We start from the raw sequence: 22,153 nt of genomic DNA on the forward strand, positions 1-22,153 counted from the left end.
TTTATGGATTTAAATTCCCCAAAGATGGTCATTATTCTGCCTCTCAATATCCAAAATCAACTATCTCCAAACTTACAAAAGTATAAAATTTCCACAGATCTGAAGCTTCAAGAGCCCACTCAGTATAACCCATGTGTTACTATGTCCAGCCATGCAAAGAATTCAAAGATTTGTTTTACTTTTCGCCTTCTCGCTCTTCCTAGAGGGTCGCCATCGGAGGCGTGTCCGGTGCTCATCCAGGTAAAAGAGGCGGACAAGCCCTTTGGTTCCACGTTTCAGCTTGATCATCTGTGTCCCGGACTGCATTACACTCATGCATCTTTCAACTGCAAAAGAAATTAGAGTGTATCCAGCTATCACACAATGCACGGGCATACTGGTGTCCAGGTTTTACAGTCAAATAAAACCTCTGATTCACCTGCAAAGACTCCAAGGACCAGAACAAATTTGGTAGAGGTAATCTGAAAAGTGAGTTGTTAAGGAATTGATTCAACAGGGTTAAGTCAGTAAAAAGCCTTACTAACACACACAAAAAAAATCTACTTCCAGGTAAATAATGCAGTACTTCATAGGGCTATCTTCTGTTCTGTTTTTTAGTATGAGACTTATGACCATTTGATACTTGGATTTATGTTCTTAAAGTAAGTTCTCAGACATGATAAGTCTTGTGAGTTTTTATAGAACCAATTATAAAAGTATCTTATAATAATGCTTTAAATGCAATCAACAGAAACAAGATTGGCAAAAAATGCTGACTGTGGTTGAAATTGGATAATGATTACATTTGAAGAGAGTTGTGTAGAGTTCTGGGGAGTGGATGTTGAATGTTGTTCCTAGGAAAATTATGGTAGTGAGGGCGTTTATTATAATAATGTTTGTGTACTCGGCTATAAAGAATAGGGCGAATGGGCCTGCGGTATATTCAGTATTAAAGCCCGAAACTAATTCGGATTCTCCTTCGGTGAGATCGAAGGGGGCTCGGTTGGTCTCTGCTAGTGTTGAGATAAATCATATTATGGCTAAAGGTCATGATGGTAGAAGTAGTCATAAGTGTTCTTGTGTTATGATGAGGGTAGAGAGGTTAAATGAGCCGCTTATTAGTAGTACTGACAATAGGATGAGGGCTAGGGTGATCTCGTATGAGATCGTTTGGGCCACTGCCCGTAATGCGCCGATTAGGGCGTAGTTTGAGTTAGATGCTCATCCTGATCAGAGGATGGAGTAGACGGTTAGGCTGGATGCGGCTAGGATGAATAGGAGGCCTAGATTGAGGTCGATTAAGGGGTTGGGCATGGGGAGAGGGGTTCATAGTAGGAGGGCAATGGTAAGGGCTAGGGCGGGGGAAATAATGTAAAGGGTGATGGTTGATGTGGAAGGTTTTAGGGGCTCTTTGGTGAATAGTTTTAGGGCGTCGGCAAAGGGTTGTAGTAAGCCGTAGGGTTACATTACTACAATGAATTCATGTTACATATTTGTGATGTTTGAAAATAGCTAAATAAATTTTTGTAAATGTAATCAGAAAAAAATCAAGTTTTCACAGTCGAACATAAAACACTTGCTGATTAAACTGCTAAGATAACCCTTCTAGAGGAAAAACTTGTTGAATGAATCCAGGTAATATCCAAATCACTTATAGTCCAAGTTAAAGCTGTCATTTAAATCCACTCTGCTTTGAGACGAATCTTGCTGGATATAGGAATCTGTTATTTTTGCCTGTTTCCCCTTGTTTGGTAATAGTGCCCCAACTTTTCCTTTAGAAACATTCCTCTACCACTTTGTGTGCCTTTGATGACCTGCCAATCACCCCAGTGAAAGAGTAGACACACCTGACTTAAGCTTGGAGCAAATCTGACTCCCTCCCAAGAACATAAATCCTGAGCAGATCATTGCTTGAAAACAGAACTGAACCATTCAACAACTGAGATACTCCTAGTTGGCCATTCTAAGATGTGACAGTTGTCACAATTCTTATTCTTCCTAAGACTGACAAATGATCCCATTTTCCCCTTGATTCTGCAAGTTATCCAGTACCCTTCCAAATTTTTTTTATTATATCAACCAGAAATAGCTTTTATTTCACAAAGATTACCAACTAATATACAGACTTATGTATAAACCATTAAAGCACTCAAAATACCTAGTTCTGAGTATCTACCTTATCAAGCAGTATGCTGTTAGAAACAACAGTTAAAAGAAACACAATAAACAAACCTCAGCAACATTAGACTTCTGCTTTTTTGGCTAAATATTTTATCTTTACTAGGAAAGATAATCTCATCCAACACCTTAACATTGTATGCATAGGGTGCCTATTAAAGGTCACTTCAACATAACAAATCTTCACAATTTACTCCATGAAGTCTTTCCTTCCCTCAAAGAAATCAAGGAGGAACTGCAAAAAATTCAGTATAGTTTCAGGATTTCATACTACAAAGAAGATGAAGTATAGGTTGCGTTTACTCATTTTATCTGACATATCAAATACCCAAATAATAAAATATTACTTAAGAAGGCCGGGTGCGGTGGTTCATGACTATAATCCCAGCACTTTGGGAGGCCGAGGCGGGTGGATCACCTGAGGTCAGGAGCTCGAGACCAGCCTGGCCAACATGGTGAAACCCCATCTCTACTAAAAATACAAAAATTAGCCAGGCGTGGTGGCAGGCACCTGTAATCTCAGGTATTTGGGAGGTTAAGGCAGGAGAATTGCTTGAACCCGGGAGAAGGAGGTTGCAGTGAGGTGAGATCACGCCATTGCACTCCAGCCTGGGCGACAGGAGCAAAACTTTGCCTCAAAAAAAAAAATTACTTAAGAAAATAAACACACAAACTTGAAATGCTCACTTTAAAGCACAGGACAAAAGTTGAGATTGAGTTTGACATAAATTAGTATATTCGGCCACCACTGAGCATCATTCTTTTAGGCAACAAAAGCTACATAGTTGAATTCTTGACAGCCACATTAACCATCTCACATGAGGAATTAAAGGTTCAAGACAAAACCACAAAATCAAACCAACCAAGCCAAAATTCCCAGAAAGGCCTATTAGAACTTCACTGACCACTGACAATAGATCACACCAATAAACAGATGTTTATAGACCAACTCCCTGTTCCAGGCACAAGACTATTTCATGAGGTGAAGCAAAGAACAAGGAGACTTTGTCTTTGACCTTAAAGAGTGTAAATTTTAAGAGAACAAAACATCTACGCAGGACACTTATTAATGGCAATTCAGAGCTGTGGTGAAGAGTACAGTCTGTTTCCAGCTTGGGGCAGAATTCCAGATCTGCCACTTACTAACTGTATGACTACATACAGCTAGTAACTCATTTCCTTATCTATAAAATGGGAATAATTATCTACTTCCTGAACTGAGGTAAGGATTGAATGAGTTAATTCATGTAAAGTACTGAAAACAGTAGCTGGCACATCCTAAACACTAAAACTGGTAGCTATTTGTAACAGACTGAATGTGTATTGTCCCCAAAGCCCTAACCCTCAGTGTGATGGTATTTGGAGATGGGTCTTTTGAGTGGTAATTAGAAACAGATGAGGTCATGCAAGTGGGGCCCCACGATATCTATCTCTCTCTCTCTCCCTCTCTCTCTTTCCCTCTCTTTCTCTCTCCACCCGCCCCCCTCCCCATATGAAGATACAGCAACAAGGTAGCCATCTACCTTTTCCAAGCCAGGAAAAGAGCCCTCACCAGGAAGTGAAACTGTTGGGACTCTGATCTTAGACTTTTCAGCATCCAGCATTGTGAGTAATAAATGTCTGTTGTTTAAGCTACCCAGTATATAGTATTTTGTTACAGTAATTCAAGCTAAGACACTGCTATAGTTTTATTGCTACTGAAATAGTTAAAAACAAATGCCCAGTCAGAAGTAAATACAGAAATACTATAGGAGGCCAAAGAAAAAGAGAATAAAGTAGGCTGGAATGGGGAGAAATGTAGTAATAAGACACCATCAATGAAGACTTGGGTATAGGAAAGGGTATGAGTTAACAATGATCAGAAGAAAAGATAAAAGATGAGCCTCTATCTTTGGAAGAGTGACTCAAAATGGAATTGACAGAATGTATGATTTCATGAGCTAGATAAAACTAGGTTGTGGGGGGACTGGGGATGCTGGTTAAGACTTTGATCCACTGGCAATGAGAGGCTCACTAGATATATCTGTTCAAAGGATTGTCTGGCTAAAAAATATAATTTAGGAAGATGTTTCCTTGGGAAGAGAGAATAAAACAAATTGTTTAAGCCAGAGTGGAAAATCGAGTTAACTATATTATCAGAGATCTAACAGCAAGGACTGCCTATGTATCTGACACAGGGTCCTCTGTTTTGTTCACAATCCCTTTCTTTCCTTTCTCAGCTCCTTTTCCTTTCCCTGAAATGGAACTGCCATGGCTATAACAGCTCAACATTTTAACAGGAACGGTATATCTGCACATTGTTTTAGCATAAAATCATATAAATCATATAATATGATTTCTATGAGACCCTGAGTCTGAAACAATAGGCTTCTTAAATTGTTTATGTAGCTGCTTTATGCTTTCTACCTGATTGCTCCCTGTCACACAGAAAAGCCATTTGGATAGAGGTAAATTGAAAAATCAAGTCCACTGAAATCTTGAGAGTCATCTAACCTACTTTTCCCTTTCCCAAACAAGATAGTGGACAATCCCTTGTAATTATAAAGCTAACCGGAGATAAAGCACCCTCAATAACTCTTTGCAACTCATTCCAGTGGGCAAAAGTCACCAACAATACAGACAAAATATTCTTCCAGTCTCATCTAGATCATTTACGTGTCACTACAAGCCACTTTCTTCCTATTCTGCCTCCAACAGAAATGATTAACAGCAGTTACCACCCCTAAAAATCATTGCCCACCCATGCTCTACTGGTAGATTCCATAAAAGAGAATAAGAATGGCTTTGCCACAGGTAAACAAGGGAAGAGTTCTAGTGGCTTAGAATGATTTAACTTCATCACACACACTTCCAGTATCGAAAGTTCTCTGAGAAAAGTCTGCAAATGCAGATTACAAATTCTGGCAGCCACCAATATGTCCACCATCCCTTTAATTCTACATTCTCCTTTATGGTACGCTTAAGATAGCTTAAAAAAAAAAAAAAAGTTTATTTGGATACAATGCAGCAACATCCAAGAATATTAAGGGAGAAACACCTACCAGCCCATCACATAGCACAAATATTGTTTGTATCTGTTATGCTCTAGACCTTCACATATGTATAAAAATGTGTTGCACTGGTTGAAATGGTGATATTTAAGCCATTTGGCACTCTGCTTTTTTCATTTGTATTATAACAGCTTTCCATGTTTCTACAGAGTCTCAATAATTATCATTTTAATGGCTGCCTAACAGAGGAGCATAAATATTTAAAGAGCAGAACAGATGAGTCGAAGACTATATTCCTAACTTTATTACATAGCTAGAGTTTTAAAACTCTTAATAGAGTCCCATCAATAAAAGAAAAGGCATAATAATGTGCATAATAATGTGGTCTACAAGGTCTTTTTTTTTAGACGGAGTCTCGCTCTGTCGCCCAGGCTGGAGTGCAGTGGCGTGATCTCAGCTCACTGCAAGTCCGCCTCCTCGGTTCACGTCATTCTCCTGCCTCAGCCTCCCAAGTAGCTGCGACTACAGGCACACGCCACCAAGCCTGGCTAATTTTTTTTGTATTTTTTAGTAGCGACAGGGTTTCACCGTGTTAGCCAGTATGGTCTCGATCTCCTGACCTCGTGATCCACCCGCCTCGGCCTCCCAAAGTGCTAGGATTACAGGCGTGAGCCACCACGCCCAGCCTACAAGGTCTTTAAGAATTCATTTTTTTAAAAGAATTAAAATCAATCCTTTCTGCCACAAGCAGTTTAATATAAGTAAATTTCCTTAGGGGCTATAAGGTCATTAAATCCCTCAAGCAGAAAATGCTATAAAAAAATATATACTTTGGATTTGAAATAACATATTAATATCATTTATGTTATATATGTGTATATCGCTTGGCAATATACATATATAATACATATATACATATATATGATTAGTATATGTCATTTAGATATATATACACATATATGATTACTATATATCATTTGGAGGAAGGTTCCCAAGATTTCAACCAAGTATGTATGACATCTAAGAAGGTTTAATTCTTCCAATTACGTTTGAATCAGAAATAATCACATTCTGTTAGGAACGTCATACATGCCACCTGATGCTGACTTTTTTTTACAGTTTTACTGAAGTGTCATTGATATGCAATAAAATTCAACTGTTTTAAATGTACAATTCACTGACTTCAGTTTATTTACAGAGTTGTGTGACAGTCTAATCATACAACGTTTCCACTATCCCTCATGCCCATTTGCAGTCACTCCCCATTTTTACCACAGTCCTGGACAACCACTGACCTACTTTCTATCTCAATAAATGGGCCCTTCCTGGATAGTTCATGTAAATAAAATCATATAATATGCAGTCTTTTGTGCTTGGCCTTTCACTTAGCACAATGTTTTTGAGTTTTCTATGATGACTATGTTGTTTCTTATCTTCTTTTCCTTCCTCCAGCCCCGCCACATCATGCTAAACTCTTCCACTGGCACTTAGGGTAAAAATTACCCTGAATAGGAGACAGGTTGAGTAAAATAAACAATGGAGTACTATGTAAGTGTAAAAGATAATGAGGAAGATCTCTATGAACTGATATGGAGTAACTTCCAGGAGGTTTCAATAAGACAAAGTATGAATAGGCATATATAGTATGATATATTTTATGTAAGAAAAGAATGGGAAATGTTTTAAATATACAAATACCTGCTTATCATTACAAAAATGAACCCAAGAAGGATAAATCAGATAACAATGGCCCCGTTACCTATAAGAATGACAGAAAATCGAGTAGAAAGGATAAGAAAGGGAATGACACCACTCTTAGTATCCCACATACTTAAATCAGTAAGAGTAGGAAGGGGAACAAAACAGAAAGTAACACAGTCCTGCATCTCTTAAGGGCGAGGATACATTCTGAGAAATGTGTCATTAGGGGAGTTTGTCATTGTGTGGACATCATAGAGTGCATTTACACAGACCTAGATTGCATAGCCTATTGCACATCTAGGCTGTATGGTATAACCTACTGCTCCTAGGCTACAAACCTGTACAACATGCTACTGTACTGAATACTATAGGCAATTGTATCATAATGGTAAATATTTGTCTATCTAAACACAGAAAAGGTACAATAAAAATATGGTATTATAATCTCACAGGAACCACTGTCATATATATAGTCCATTATTTACTGAAATGTCAGTATGTGGCACATGACTATAAATATATAAACAAAGTAATCTACACACACACACATATATACATATTTGTGCATGTATATCTGCATGTTTGTGTATATGTGTATGTTTTTATATACCTGCATATATTTCCTTGTTCTAGCCTTTGAAAGGACCAACAGGCAAAATCACTTCTAGCAGTAATATGCACACTTGGTGCTCTGATCACTCTTTGCTACAAAAGACACCTTGAGACAGATTTTCACATACAGAATCACGACCATACACCGAGATTAGGGTCATACAAGAATATCATCTGCATTCTTTTGTGAACACATCTATTCTGGGACACTGATCACTAAACTGTGAATTAGCAGGCACAAAAACAACAACAACAAACAAAAAAAGTCCAGGTCCTTTGCAAGACAATCTTTTTAGTAAAAAGGTACATGAAAAATGTGAACTGATTTCCTGCCAGCTTCCACAGATCAGAGTAAATCTGAGTAATTGAAAGAGATTAGCTTCTGAAAACAATTTCATTTCTATGTGGAAAAAGTACAAAATGATGCAGGTAATGTTTGTCAAAAAGCAAGGAAAGGGAGATTTCCTAAAACCATCAGGGCAGAAGTAGAGTGTATGTTTGTTTAATTCTCAGCACAAACCCAACACCTATTTTGGGACCTGGTACATAGCAGGTGCTGAGAGATCTAGTTTATGGCACGGCAGCTTGATAACAGCATCTGCCCACAGTTTTGTGGGCACAAAGAAGGGAGCAAACAGAGTTCTGGTCTGGGCTCTGTCACTGGCTGTGTGAACTTCAGAAGGTAACTGAATATCCTACTTTCCTCAACCTAAAAAGGCATTTTTCTTTATGTTCTGTGAGTTTATAAAACAGCTGATCTAGCTTTCATAAATGTTATTTTATCTTACAATGAGAAAAAATTCCAGTTCTTCTGAAAGCTTTTTAGAATAATTTTAAAGAAAGAAACTGATTAACATCTGGATGTCTTACTACAGACATGATTTTTTTTTAATGATCTGTATATAAAACACAACTGCTTGGCTGGGTGTGGTGGCTGACACCTGTAATCCCAGCACCTTAAAAGGCCAAGGTGAGAGGATCACTTGTGCCCACAAGTTTGAGACCAGCCAGGGCCACCTAGGGAGACCTGGTCTCTACAAAAAATTTAAAAAATTAACCAGGTCTCGTGGCACAAACCTAGAGTCCCAGCTACTCAGGAGGCTAAGACGAGAGGCTCTCTTGAGCCCAGGAGGTTGAGGCTGTGGTGAGCTGTGATTGCACCATTGTACCCCAGCCTGGGAGATAGAGCAAGATCCTGTACTCAATCAATCAATAAAATATTAAGTGAAGCCGTTCTCTGTGAAGAGCAGTTTATATAAATAAATATATATAAATATAAACTAATTATTATAGTTTATTTATATAAAACTGCTCTTCACAGCAAATGGCTTCACTTAAAAAGTGAACTTCCTTGCCAGTAGTAAGGCCTTAAAGTCAAATAATATAAGCTTATGAATAAATGTGCTTACAAACAACCATGGAGTGATTCACTCTTACCAAGTCATGATTCTTCCCAGTAAAGAACAAACAATGTGGAGTTTGTTAATTTTTTTTCATTGCCTAAATCATTCCTGTGGAGAAGACAAGATTATTTAAAAGGCTTTTAAAAACTAATTGGTTAACAGTTTGAAAATTGTTTGCGAACGTTGCATGTACATAGTCAATATGTTTATAAACTTGATAAATACAAATGAGGAGAATTAGGTCAAAGAAAGGGTGAAAGGAATTAATCAGTAATTTGTTAAATGTGAGACCTTTTTCTATTTGTATTAAACCCTTCCACATAACACTTTCTTTTTTAATGATATCTATTTTATATGTAACAATTGTGTCTGTTCCATGTTTTCCATACTCATGGGAAACAAAAGGAAATACTAAAAATTCATAACAATATAGTGGCAAGTAGGGTCACCAGAGCCACTCAGAAAAAGGAGACCCTACACCCTGGCCAGCGAAAGGTAAGCATTTCCTGCTAGCCAGGCTTCTGGCCTCTCTCTGTGCAAACTGGTTAAGAGAATGATAAAAATCACTGTTTGCCTCCTCTGCAAGATTTTAATTAATGATAAAAAGGATTAGTGTGACAAGTCTTAGATTGTAGCGAATCTGGTGTACTTTGTGCTCTGAATGTGTCTCCCTTTGCCATTCTGTCATGGACGGCGTTCCACCGGACAAAACACAGGCCTAGGTCTCCCGCCAGCAAGCTGGCCCAGCAGACTGGTCAGTTATAAACTTTGCTTTGGGTCCCTGAAACAAAAACTGAATGAGGTTTCCCTCTTGTTTTATGTCCTGGGGAGCATGACCCTGTGACCCTGTAGAGGTACTCTCTCTTTGTCTCCACAACTTGGAGGGTGGGAATTTTCAGGTTCACATCGGTGGCTAGTCTGAAAGGAGTCAGCACACTCTTAGTCCAAATGTGTCAAGCCCTTGGGTGAGTTTTGTCTTAAAAGGTCTCATGCTACCTTAAGCCCATTTCTGAGAGTAAATTCTTGGGGATCGTGGAAATGCCTACTCTACGCCTTCTCTAGAAATATTTCTTGCTTGTATGATTTTAAAAAATAAAAAAAAAAAATCTGAAAAATTACCATTTGACTTTAAAGAACTTTTGGATTGAGTCGCTATTAGAACTAAGTACACTATTAAAACAAAAAGGACTTTAGCAATCTCCGATAATTTTTTAAAGTTTAAATTAAAAGAGGGATGCATTATAATGTCATCGTTAGCCTTAAAAATCATCTTAAGCAGTTAAAATCCTTTTCAAGCCCGAAAATGCCTGCTCTAGACTCCTTCTGGGAAAAATAATGGCAATTGCCCCATGCTACAGCTCGGTAGCGAAGGCTTTGCCCTTTTGCAATGGCAGCCTGAGTTCAACTGCTGGCTTAGAGAATGAGGCCTTTCTGGTCTGTTATTTGTGTGACCTTTGCCATTTACTGATTTTTTTTCTCTCCATGAACAACTTCTAACTTCCTGTGTTGAACTTTCCCTTCTCTGAGCTACCTTTGGGGTGATTCTAGATCTTGTAAAAACCACTTGCCCTCCCTTTGGAGACACCTCATGCATCTGTGGCTGAGTCATAACCTAAGTTAAGGCTTACTGGTTTCACTTGGGAAAATATCTTCGTGAGGGGGGGGAAAAAGAAGGCTTAAAAGCCAAGGGTGTCAGCTGTTTGTCCCAGCTCTAGCTGGTAAAAAGAGATTTTAAAGAATTTTTTTTAAGAAAAAAGCGCTCTAGAATTAAAAGTCAGCTTAATTAAAAACAGATATCAAAGCTATACATATATTCAAAAGGGCTTTATGCTTTTTTTTCTTGAATCTTGTTTTTTGAGGAAAAAAAGTTTTCTTCTCAGTCCATTGAATTGTTTCTCCATTTACTTCTGTCTTCTTGCTACCCTTGATGCCCACAAGCGAGGACCTAAGGTAATTTCTGACAGCCTGGGACTCCTTAGGAAAAACAGAGGAGGAGACCCCGTTTTAGGAAAAAATTCTGTTTTCCTCACGGAATCCCAAGAACTGTAAATGGACAGATCTGCTCAAAATCTAAGACTTTGCTCTATTTTGCATTGCATCACCTGATCTTTTTTACTTTGGGGAGCATCAAAAATAACTCTGCATTATGAGGAAACTTTCAGCCTTGGTGTGTAATAGCTAGGTAAGAAATATACTTTTAGAGATATAGTTTATATTTGGTATATAATTAGCTACGTAGGAAATATACTTTTACTATTGCTCTGTAGTAATAACCATTCACTCTAAGTGGCAGTTGCTTATAGTGAATGGTTATTACCACAGGAAAATACTCCTTTCTTTGCACATTTAGATAAGAAAAGCATGCTCTTGGGCATGAAGAAGGTATTGAATGGGGGAACAGGCTGATAATAGAGTGAGCTGATTGCCATTGGGTTGCCCACCAGCCTTGGAAAAATGCCTTTGCAACGAGATACACGGTGGAAGCACTGTAATGCCTCATCCAGTTGAGTTTCCATCTTTTTGAGAACCCAGGATTCAATATATAAATGGGATCTTTAATCCCTGGTGATCTGTTTTACCTTCCAGTTGTGCCTGCTTATTATGCCCTAGAAACTGACTTCTTCCTCACCCTGTTCCTTAAAAGGCTTCACCCTAAAGCCAATAATACAATTTAAAAATTTACATCTTTAAAGAAATCTCCATGTGTAAGAGTGTCTGCTTTTCCTGGCCAAAATGGTGTGAACTTTAAGTCACACCATTGCCCAGCTGATCACTGTTTAGGGCAGGAAGCAAGTAATCAAGAGACTGATGGTCTAAAATTGGAAAGAGAAACTTAAAAACTGGCAAATAAAAAATGTATTACTCTAACAGATCTACTTCTGTTTGTCTGTGTATTTATATGCGTTGTCTGTATGATATTTATATAAGAGCCCTAACAAATTGGCTTAAAGAAAAATAAGTACTTAAATAATATATTTTGTCAAAAAAATAAAAAATGAATGCATTTTAGTTTTTTTATTATAGTAATCTTTGGTAAATAAATACAATGTTTGTTTCTTTGTTTTCTTTTGAGACAGCATGTCACCCAGGCTGGAGTGCACTGGTGTGATCAGGGCTCACTGCAGCCTCAACCTCCCTGGGCTCAGGTGATCCTTCCACCTTAGCCTTCTGAGTGCTGGGAGTACAGGTGCATGCCACCACACCTGGCTAATTTTTGTATTTTTTCATAAAAACAGGGTTTCACCATGTTGGCCAGGCTGGTCTCAAACTCCTGGGCTCAAGCGATCTGCCTGCCTCAGCCTCCCAGAGTGCTAGGATTACAGGCATAAGCCTCTGTTTTATTTAAAGATTATTAATAAAAATATCTTCAAAATATAGGCATTTGGGAAGAAAAATGGCAGAGAGAAGTCAGGACTAAGATGCAGCTATCATTTGGATGGACAGGACAGAGTATGGAGACTCACACTGTGAACTTCTGCTCCAAGAACCACTGCAGGAATGTGCTGGGAAGAGAAAGAGTTCACAGAGCCTGTGGAAGAAACAGCTGCCTCTGCAAATTCCACGAGACAGCAAAAAACTGAGTTCCCAAAGTATAAGAGAAGAAAACCTTCCTTTGAACCTGAAAATCCAGATTATAGGAGAAGGAATTAACCTTACCTAGAGCTGAAATGGATTTAGGGAGCCAAGCAAAATATTAAAGTAGAAGAAGCAGCAGGAACAGCCCTGTAGGCACTCCCAGTCACCAGCTCCAGACTAGGGAAGCCATTCTTGACTTTATCTAACAGGGGTCCTTGGGGAAGGGATCCCACAGAACTAGGGAGGGGGTCACAAGGTGAAAGAAGCTTCTAGCTGAACTTTGTAATAATTTCGACTGAGCATGAACTTTCTTGAGCAGAATCTGGAGGGACAAACAGAAATTGCAGCAGGAGCCATGGCTGACAGTGTGAGCAGGCAGGGAGGGGTGAGGCCTGAAAGCTGTACTTGCTTTCTCAACAAGGAGGCTTGAAGCCTGGGGCAAGGTCTGAGCCTGGTACATAGACTGCCTGTATATAAACTGCACGAAGCTGCATGGGAGCTGAGTGAGGCCTGTCACTGCTAGTTTCCCCCCACTTCCCTAGAAACCAGCTCACCAGCTTCATGGAAGCTGTGTGAGGCCTGTCACTGCCAGCTTTCCCCCACTTCTCTGGAAACCTGTATGATGCAGTGAGGCAGCCGTAATCACTCTTGGAACATAATTCCATCAGCCATCCCACACAGCAGCCTCAGCAAGTCCCACCCAAGGAGAGTCTGAGCTCAGACCCGCCTAATCCTGCCCCCACCGGATGGTATTTCTCTGCCTGCCCAGGTAGCTGAACACAAAAGACATAAAGTCTTGGAAACTTTATGGCCCTGCCCATCGCCTGAGAAACCAGAATATTTATCCTGGCCAACTTAGGGCAAGCTTATATCCTCTTTCTACTACAGCAGCTGGTGCTGTCTTGAAAGTGCCACTTCCTGACTGGAGGTCAACCAACTCAAGCAATTACAGCAACTCAAGATAGAATAACCCTGCTCCCAGGAAAGAGAAAACAATAGCAAATTTCATTGCATGCAACATACTGGCTAACCAGAGGTCCTGAGTATGTCCACATGACAATTTCACTGCCACCAAAACCAGCATTCAAGAAAACCAGTGCACTAAACAAAACTAAAAGCAACAAATCTCACAGAGTCTACTTCATTCCCTTGCCACCTCCACCAAAGCAGGGCTGGTATCCACAGCTAGGAGACATGAAGATGCCTGACATCACAGGACTCTTTGCAGACTTTCCCCAGCACCAGCCCAGAGCCTGATGCCCCACTGGGTGGCTAGACCCAGAAGAGCAATAAGAATCACTGCAGTCCAACTCTCAGGAAGCCCCATCCCTAGGGGAAGCAGGAGAACACCACATCAAGCAATCACCCCATGGGAAAAAAGAATCTGGACAGCAGCCCTTGAATCCCAGATCTTTCCAATGAAATAGTCTACCCAAAGAAGAAAGAACCAAAAAAGTAATTCTGGTACTATGACAAAAAAAGGTTCTATAGTACCCTCAAAAGATCACACTAGTTCCCAGCAATGGATCCAAACCAAGAACAAATCTGTGAATTGCCAGAAAAAAAGAATTCATAAGGTAGGTCTATTATTAAGCTACTCAAGAAGATACCAGAGAAAGGTGAAAAACAAAGAAATTAAGAAAATAATAAAGGATATGAATGAAAAATTTGCCAGACAAATATATATAATAAAGTAAAAACAATCACAACTTCTGGAAATGAAAGACACTTAGAGAAATACAAAATATACCAGAAAGTTTCAACAATAGACTAGAACAAGTAGAAGAAAAAACTTCAGAGCTCAAAGACAAGGGTTTTAAATTAATACAATCTGACAAAGATAAGGAAAAAAGAATTTTAAAAAAGAACAAAGCTTCCAAGTAATTTGGAATTATGTTAAATGACTAACCCTAAGAATAATTGGTATTCCTGAGCAAGAAGATAAATCTAAAAGTCTGAAAAACATATTTGAGGAAACAATCATGGAAAACTTCCCTGGCCTCACTAGAGAGCTAGACATCCAAATATAAGAAGCTCAAAGAACACCCAGGAAATTAATTGCAAAAAAACCATTACCACTGGGTGTTGCGGCTCACAGCTGTAATCCTAGCACTTTAGGAGGCCAAGGTGGGCAGATCACCTGAGGTCAGGAGATCGAGACCATCCTGGTTAACACGGTGATACCCCATTTCTAATAAAAATACAAAAAATTGGCCGGGCATGGTTGCACATGCCTATAATCCCAGCTACTCAGGAGACTGAGGCAGGAGAATCGCTTGAACCCAGGAGGCAGAGGTTGCGGTGAGCCAAGATTGTGCCACTGCACTCCAGCCTGGGCAACAAGAGCAAAACTGCGTCTGGAAAAAAAACAAAAACAAAAACAAACCATCATCTAGGCACATTGTCAACAGATTATCTAAAGTAAAGGTGAAGAAAAGAATCTTAAGAGCTGTAAGGAAAAACCATCAGGTAACCTGCAAAGGAAAACCTATCAGATTAACAGAAGATTTCTCAGCAGAAACTCTATAAGCTAGTAGAAATTGGGACCCTATCTTTGGCCTCCTCAAACAAAATAATTATCAGCCAAGAATATTGTAATCCAGCAAAACTAAGATCCATAAATGAAGGGGAAATAAAGTCTTTTTCAAACAAATGCTGAGAGAATTCACCACTACCATGCCAGCACTACAAGAAATGCTAAAAGGAGCTCTAAAACTTGAAACAAAACCTCAAAATACACCAAAACAGAAGCTCCTTAAAGCATAACTCTCACAGGGCCTACAAAAAAAAAAAAAAAAACACAATTAAAAAAAAAAAAAAACAAGGAATTCAGAAAACTAGCATAATGAATACAACAGTACATCACTTTCAATACTAATGTTGAATATAAATGGCCTAAATGCTCCACTTAAAAGATACAGGATGGCAGAATGAATAAAAATCCACCAACCAAGTATCTGCTGGTTTTAAGAGACTTACTTAACACATAAGGACACATGTAAACTTAAGGTAGAGGAGTGGAAAAAGATATTTCATGCAAATGAACACCAAAAGCATGCAGAAGTAGCTATTCTTATATCAGGCAAAACAAACTTTAAGGCAAAAACAGTTTAAAAAGACAAAGAAGGCCAGGCACGGCTCACACCTGTAATCCCAGCACTTTGGGAGGCAGATCACCTGAGGTCAGGAGTTCAAGACTAGCCTGGCTAACATGGCAAACCCCCTCTCTATTAAAAATACAAAAATTAGCCAGGCATGGTGGCGGAGTCCTGTAATCCCAGCTACTCAGGAGGCTGAGGCAGGGAGAATTGCTTGAACCTGGGAGGTGGAGGTTGCAGTGAGCCGAGATCAGGCCACTGCACTCCAGCCTGGGTGACAGAGCAAGACTCCGTCTCAAAAAAATAAAAAAATACAAATAAAAAAACAAAAAGGAATGTTAAATAAGAATAAAAGGATTAGTCCAACAGAAAAATATCACAATCCCAAATATATATCTTCCTAAAACTGTACCTCTCAAATTTATTAAACAATTACTAGTAGACTTCAGAAATTGACGAACAACAACACAATAATACTGTGGGACTTCAATTCTCCACTGACAGCACCAGACAGGTCATGAAGACAGAAAGTCAACAAAGAAACAATGGACTTAAACTACACCCTAGAACAAATGGAACAGATATTTACAGAACATCTTACCCAACAACTGCAGAATATGCATTTTTTTCTTCAGCACATGGAACATTCTCCAAGACAGATTATATGATAGGTCATGAAAAAAGTCTCAATAAATTTAACAAAATAAAAATTATACCATGCACCCTTTAAACCACAGTGGAATAAAATTGGAAATTAACTCCAAAAGAAACCCTCAAAACTATACAAATACATAGAAATTAAATAATCTGCTCCAGAATGAACTTTGAGTCAACAATAAAATCCAGGTGGAAATTTAAAAATTATTTGAACTGAACAATAGGAGTGACACAACCTATCAAAACTGCTGAGATACAGCAAAAGCAGTGTTAAGAGGAAACTTTGACCAGGCATGGTGGCTCATGCCTGTAATCCCAGTACTTTGGGATGCTGAGGCAGGCAGATCACCTGAGGTCAAGAGTTCATGAACAGCCTGGCCAATGTGGTGACACCTCGTCTCTACTAAAAAATAAAATAAAATAAAATAAATTAGCCAGGCATGGTGGCAGGTGCCTGTAATCCCAGCCACTCGGGAGGCTGAGGCAGAAGAATCACTTAAACCTGGGAGGTGGAAGTTGCAGTGAGCCAAGATCGTGCCATTGCATTCCAGCCTGGGCAACAAGAGTGAAACTCTGTCTCAAAAAAAAAAAAAAAAAAAAAGAAGAGGAAACTTCATAGCATAAAATGCCTACATCAAAAAGTCTGAAAGAGGACAAAAAGACAATCTAAGGTCACACCTCAAGGAACATGAGAAACAAGAACAAACTAAACCCAAGCCCAGCAGAAGAAAAGAAAAAGAAATAACCAAGATCAGAGCAGAACTAAATGAAACTAAAACTAACAAACAACAAAAAAAAGATAAATGAACAAAAAGCTGGTTCTTTGAAATGATAAACAAAATTGATAGACCATTAGCAAGACTAACCAAGAAAAAAAGAGAGGGCTGGGCTAGGTGGCTCATGCCTGTAATCCCAGCACTTTGGGAGGCCGAGGCAGGCAGATCACCTGAAGTCAGGAGTTCGAGATCAGCCTGACCAACATGGAGCAACCCCATCTCTACTAAAAATACAAAATTAGCCGGGCGTGGGGGTGCATGCCTGTAATCCCAGCTACTCGGAGGGCTGAGAAAGGAGAATCGCTTGAACCTGGGAGGCAGAGGTTGCGGTGAGCCAAGATTGTGCCATTGCACTCCAGCCTGGGCAACAAGAGTGAAATTCTGTCTTTAAAAAAAAAAAAAAAAAAAAAATCCAAATAAGCTCAATTAGAAACAAAATGAGAGATATTACAATCAATAATACAGAAATACAAAAGATCATTCAAGGTTCCCATGAACACCTTACTTAACACACACAAACTAGAAAACTTAGAGGAGATAGATAAGTTTCTAGAAATACACAACCCTCCTAGATTAAACCAGAAAGAAATAGAAACTCTGAACAGACCCATAACAAGTAGTGAGACTGAAACAGTAATTTAAAAATTGCCAGCAAAAAAATGTCCAGGACCAGATGGATTCACAGCTGAATTCTATCAGACGTTCAAAGAAGAACTGGTACCAATCCTACTGACACTATTCCAAAAGATAGAGAAAGAGGGAATCCTCCCTAAATCATGCTATGAAGCCAGTAACACCCAATACCAAAACAAGCAAAGGACATAACAACAACAACAAAAAAAACAGACCAATATCTCTGAAGAATATAGATGCAAAAGTCCTCAACAAAATACTAGCTAATCGAATCCAACAGCATATCAAAAAGATAATCCACCATGAACAAATGGGTTTCATACCAGGAATGCAAGGATACTTTAACACACACAAGTCAATAAATGTGTTACACCACATGAACAGAACTAAAAACAAAAATCATATGATCATCTCAACAGACAGAAAAAGTGTTTGACAAAATCCAGCATCCCTTTATGATTAAAACCCTCAGCAAAATTGCCATAGAAGGGACATACATCAAGGGAATAAAACCTATCTATGACAAATGCACAGACAACATATACTGAATAAGGAAAACTTGAAAGCATTCTTCCTGAAAACTGGAACAAGACAAGGATGACCACTCCCACCACTTCTGTTCAACGTAGTACTACTGAAGTCCTAGCCAGAGCAATCAGACAAGAGAAAAGAATAAAGGGCATCCAAATCCGTAAAGAGGAAGTTGAACTGTCATTGTTCGCCAACGATATTTTATCCTTAGAAAACCCTAAAGACACACACAAAATGCTCCTAGATCTGATAAGTTAACTTGGTAAAGTTTCAGAATACAAAATCAATGTACACAAATCAGTAGCACTGCTATACACCAACAACCACCAAGCTGAGAATCAAATCAATAACTCAACCCCTTTTACAATAGCTGAAAATAAATAGAATACTTTAAAATATACCTAACCAAGGAGGTGAAAGATCTCTACAAGAAAAACTAAAAAACACTGCTGAAAGAAATCATAGATGACACAAACAAATGGAAACACATTCCATGCTCATGGACAGGTAGAATCAATATCGTGAAAATGACCATGCTGCCAAAAGCATTGTTCAATGCTTTTGTAGAAGTTCAATGCAATGTCCATCAAAATACCATCATTTTTTTCACAGAACTAGAAAAAAAAAAAACAATCCTAAAACTCATATGGAACCAAAAAAGAGCCCACATAACCAAAGCAAGACTAAGTAGAAAGAACAAATCTGGAGGCATCACATTACCCAACTTCAAACTACACTACAAAGCTATAGTTACCAAAACAGCATAGTACTAACATAAAAACAGGCACACAGACCAATAGAACAGAATAGAGAACTAAGACTAAGTAAAAAGAACAAATCTGGAGGCATCACATTACCCAACTTCAAACTATACTACGAGACTATAGTTACCAAAACAGCATAGTACTGGCATAAAAATAGGCACATAAACCAATGGAACAGAATAGAGAACCCAGAAAGAAAGCCAAATATTTACAGCCAACTGATCTTCAACTAAACAAACAAAAACATAAAGTGGAGAAAGGCCACCCTATTCAACAAATGGTGCTGGGATAATTGGCAAGCCACATGCAGAAGAATGAAACTGGATCCTCATTTCTCATCTTATACAAAAATCAACTCAAGATGGATCTAAGACTTAAATCTAAGACCTGAAACCATAAATATTCTAGAAAATAACATCAGAAAAACCCTTCCAGTCATTGGCTTAGGCAAAGACTTCATGACCAGGAACCCAAAAGCAAATGCAATGAAAACAAAGATAAATAGATGGGACCTAACCAAACTAAAATGCTTCTGCACAGCAAAAGAAATAATCAGCAGAGTAAATGGAAAACCCAAAAAGTGGAAGAAAATCTTCACGAACTATGAATCCAACAAAGGACTAATATCCAGAATCTACAAGGAACTCAAACAAATCAGCAAGAAAAAAACAAATAATCCTATCAAAAAGTGCACTAAGGACATGAAAAGGCAATCCTCAAAAGAAGATATACAAATGGACAACAAACATATGAAAAAGTGCTCAACGTGACTAATCATCAGGGAAATGCAAGTCAAAACCACAATGCGATACCACCTTACTCCTGCAAGAATTGCCATAATCAAAAAATCAAAAAATACTAAGTGTTGGCATGGATGTCGTGAACAGGGAACAGTTCTACCCTGCTGGTTGGAATGTAAACTAGTACAACCACTATAGAAAGCAGTGTGGAGATTCCTTAAAGAACAAAAAGTAGATCTACCAGTTGATCCAGCAATCCCACTACTGGGTGTCTACCCAGAGAAACAGAAGTCATTATATGAAAAAGACACATGCATACACATGTTTATAGCAGTACAATTCACAATTGCAAAAATATGGAACCAGCCTAAATGTCCATCAACCAACAAGTGGATAAAGAAAATGTAATACTGCCCAGTCATAAGAGGAAATGAAATAATGGCATTCACAGCAACCTGAATGGAGTTGGAGACCATTATTCTAAGTGAAGTAACTCAGAAATGAAAAACCAAACATTATATGTTCTCACTTACAAGTGGGAGCTAAACTATGAGGACACAAAGGCATAAGAATGATATAATGGACCTTGGGGACTCGGGGAAGGTAGTGATGGGGGTGAAAGATAAAAGACTGCACACTGGGTACAGTGTATACTGCTTGGGTGACAGATGCACCAAAATCTCAGCAATCACCACTAAAGAACTTATACATGTAACCAAAAACCACCTGTTCCCTAAATATTATTAAAATTTTAAAAATTAGACATTTGGTCTAAATTAAACAGGTAAGATACTACTGTCCTTACTAGATGCTTTAAAGTCATAAACTGCTTCTATGGCTTTTGATAATTGTTCAACTTGCTTGCTTTAGAGCCATTGGATTCTAGGTAAGGCCTAGAGACATTTGGAGTTAGCCATGTCCCCTAGCTATGCTAGAAAGAGTCCAACATTATCTGTGGTTCTGTCCTATATCCTACACTCTGCACCTGATACATAATTGAAATTGCTTACACTAAAAATAAAAATCATGCATTTTAATAGAAAGGTATGGAAATTATAGTTTCTTCTAAGAGAAAGTAATTCTGTCTAATTTAGAGGGTTTAAGCATTGTTTTAAGATAAAAAGAATAAAACTGAAAGTTTAAGCAAGGTGTAGGAGGTTTGTAAAAGATTAATCTTACAAAGAAAATTTTGTGTGTGAGCAAGATGACTAAAATTAAAATGGCATCATTTAGTTTTTCCATAAATTAAACATTAGCACTGATGCAGGGCCAGAACCTGAGCCCATGTGTCAGAATAACAGGGTTCTCTTGGAGCACTGATCTGCTCTTTAACAGAAAATTGTAAAAGGTTATAAAAGCTTTATTAAAGTCTTCTTTTATGATTAAACTGGTTAAAATTAGATTTACTTATAAAATTTTATTAAAATTAGCTTTAGCATTACTACATTACTGCAAAGAAAAAAGTTTGGTTTACCTTTGATCAAGATTTCTGCTTGCCTACAGGAAAAGGGGAAAGAGAAGAGACAGATTCAGCTGGCCTCATACTGTCTTTATTGGGTCTTGTTATTTGGAAAGCTGTCTCCTCTCTATAAAAGAATAAAGGATTTTTGCTTTTTTGAAATCTTTGAGTTAATCACTTTGGCTAAATAAATTAACTGTGGTCTTAATTTTGTGATATCAAGTGTTTTAAACCTTTGATATGTGACAAACTTTCCAAAATCAAATTCTAAATTAGCTTTTTTTTTTTTACCTGATTAACCCTGTTAGATATTAGTTCCCCTAGAATCCAAAAGAAACATATTCAGTTTAATATAATTAATTTAATTTAAATCACATGGAAAACATTGTCAAGTATAAAATAGTGCTTAATTTTATTTGGGTTATATTCATATAAATGTGTTATTAATATAGTTTCCAAAATTGTAATTCTGTCACTATATTATCAGTAATAATTATTATCATTATGTGCCACAGGCATAACCAAATTTACTTGTCAATTGTGTCTTTAACTGTAGCTGTCCTATGACTTTTGTCATTCACAGACAATTGTTGTCCTGTTTGATCCTTTTCAGAGGGTGGTTTATAATTAGCTATAGGACTCTGACAGGTACTCTTGAATGCAGGCCTCTGATAACTTTGGTGACTGGGCCATTAGAATAGAGAAAAAACCTTCCAAGATTCTCTTGGAGAGCTACTGTGTTCAAAAATATCAAGCAGAAAAGGAGTTAATTGCATGGACTGAACCACTACAACATAAAATAATCCTTCTATGACTTTTTGTTTGAAACATCACTGATCCTTTTGTTTTTCAGAGTCAAGAAAACTTGTTTTTTCTTTTGAGCTATTTACAGCTTTTAACAATGAAGTATACTCCTGTGAGCAAAATTTGGAGAATGTTTCTTTCTCTCTATCTGGTTTCTCCAGAATTTGGAAACTATTTGTGAGTATTCTTAAATTACGGCAATATAGTCATTTGCATAAGTACAATAAGAATCTGTTTTATAGGAGCACAATT

The 22,153-nt window shown here is 38.1% G+C and overlaps 1 protein-coding gene across 3 annotated transcripts in view; it reads right to left on the minus strand.

The window, feature by feature from the left end:
* Positions 1-22,153, minus strand: part of PLCH1 (phospholipase C eta 1) — a 262,198-nt gene that overhangs the window by 100,917 nt on the left and 139,128 nt on the right. For 2 of the 3 annotated variants that reach the window (XM_054552879.2, XM_054552878.2), the window contains exon 3: positions 180-326. In XM_054552879.2, coding sequence (XP_054408854.1) covers positions 180-326 — 147 coding nt within the window. Of the gene's footprint in view, positions 1-179; positions 327-418; positions 514-22,153 lie in introns of those variants that run through there. The other variant, XM_054552880.1, reaches the window with a different exon arrangement.

This window comes from Pongo abelii, chromosome 2 (genome assembly GCF_028885655.2).
Source record: "Pongo abelii isolate AG06213 chromosome 2, NHGRI_mPonAbe1-v2.0_pri, whole genome shotgun sequence".
NCBI lineage: Eukaryota > Metazoa > Chordata > Mammalia > Primates > Hominidae > Pongo > Pongo abelii.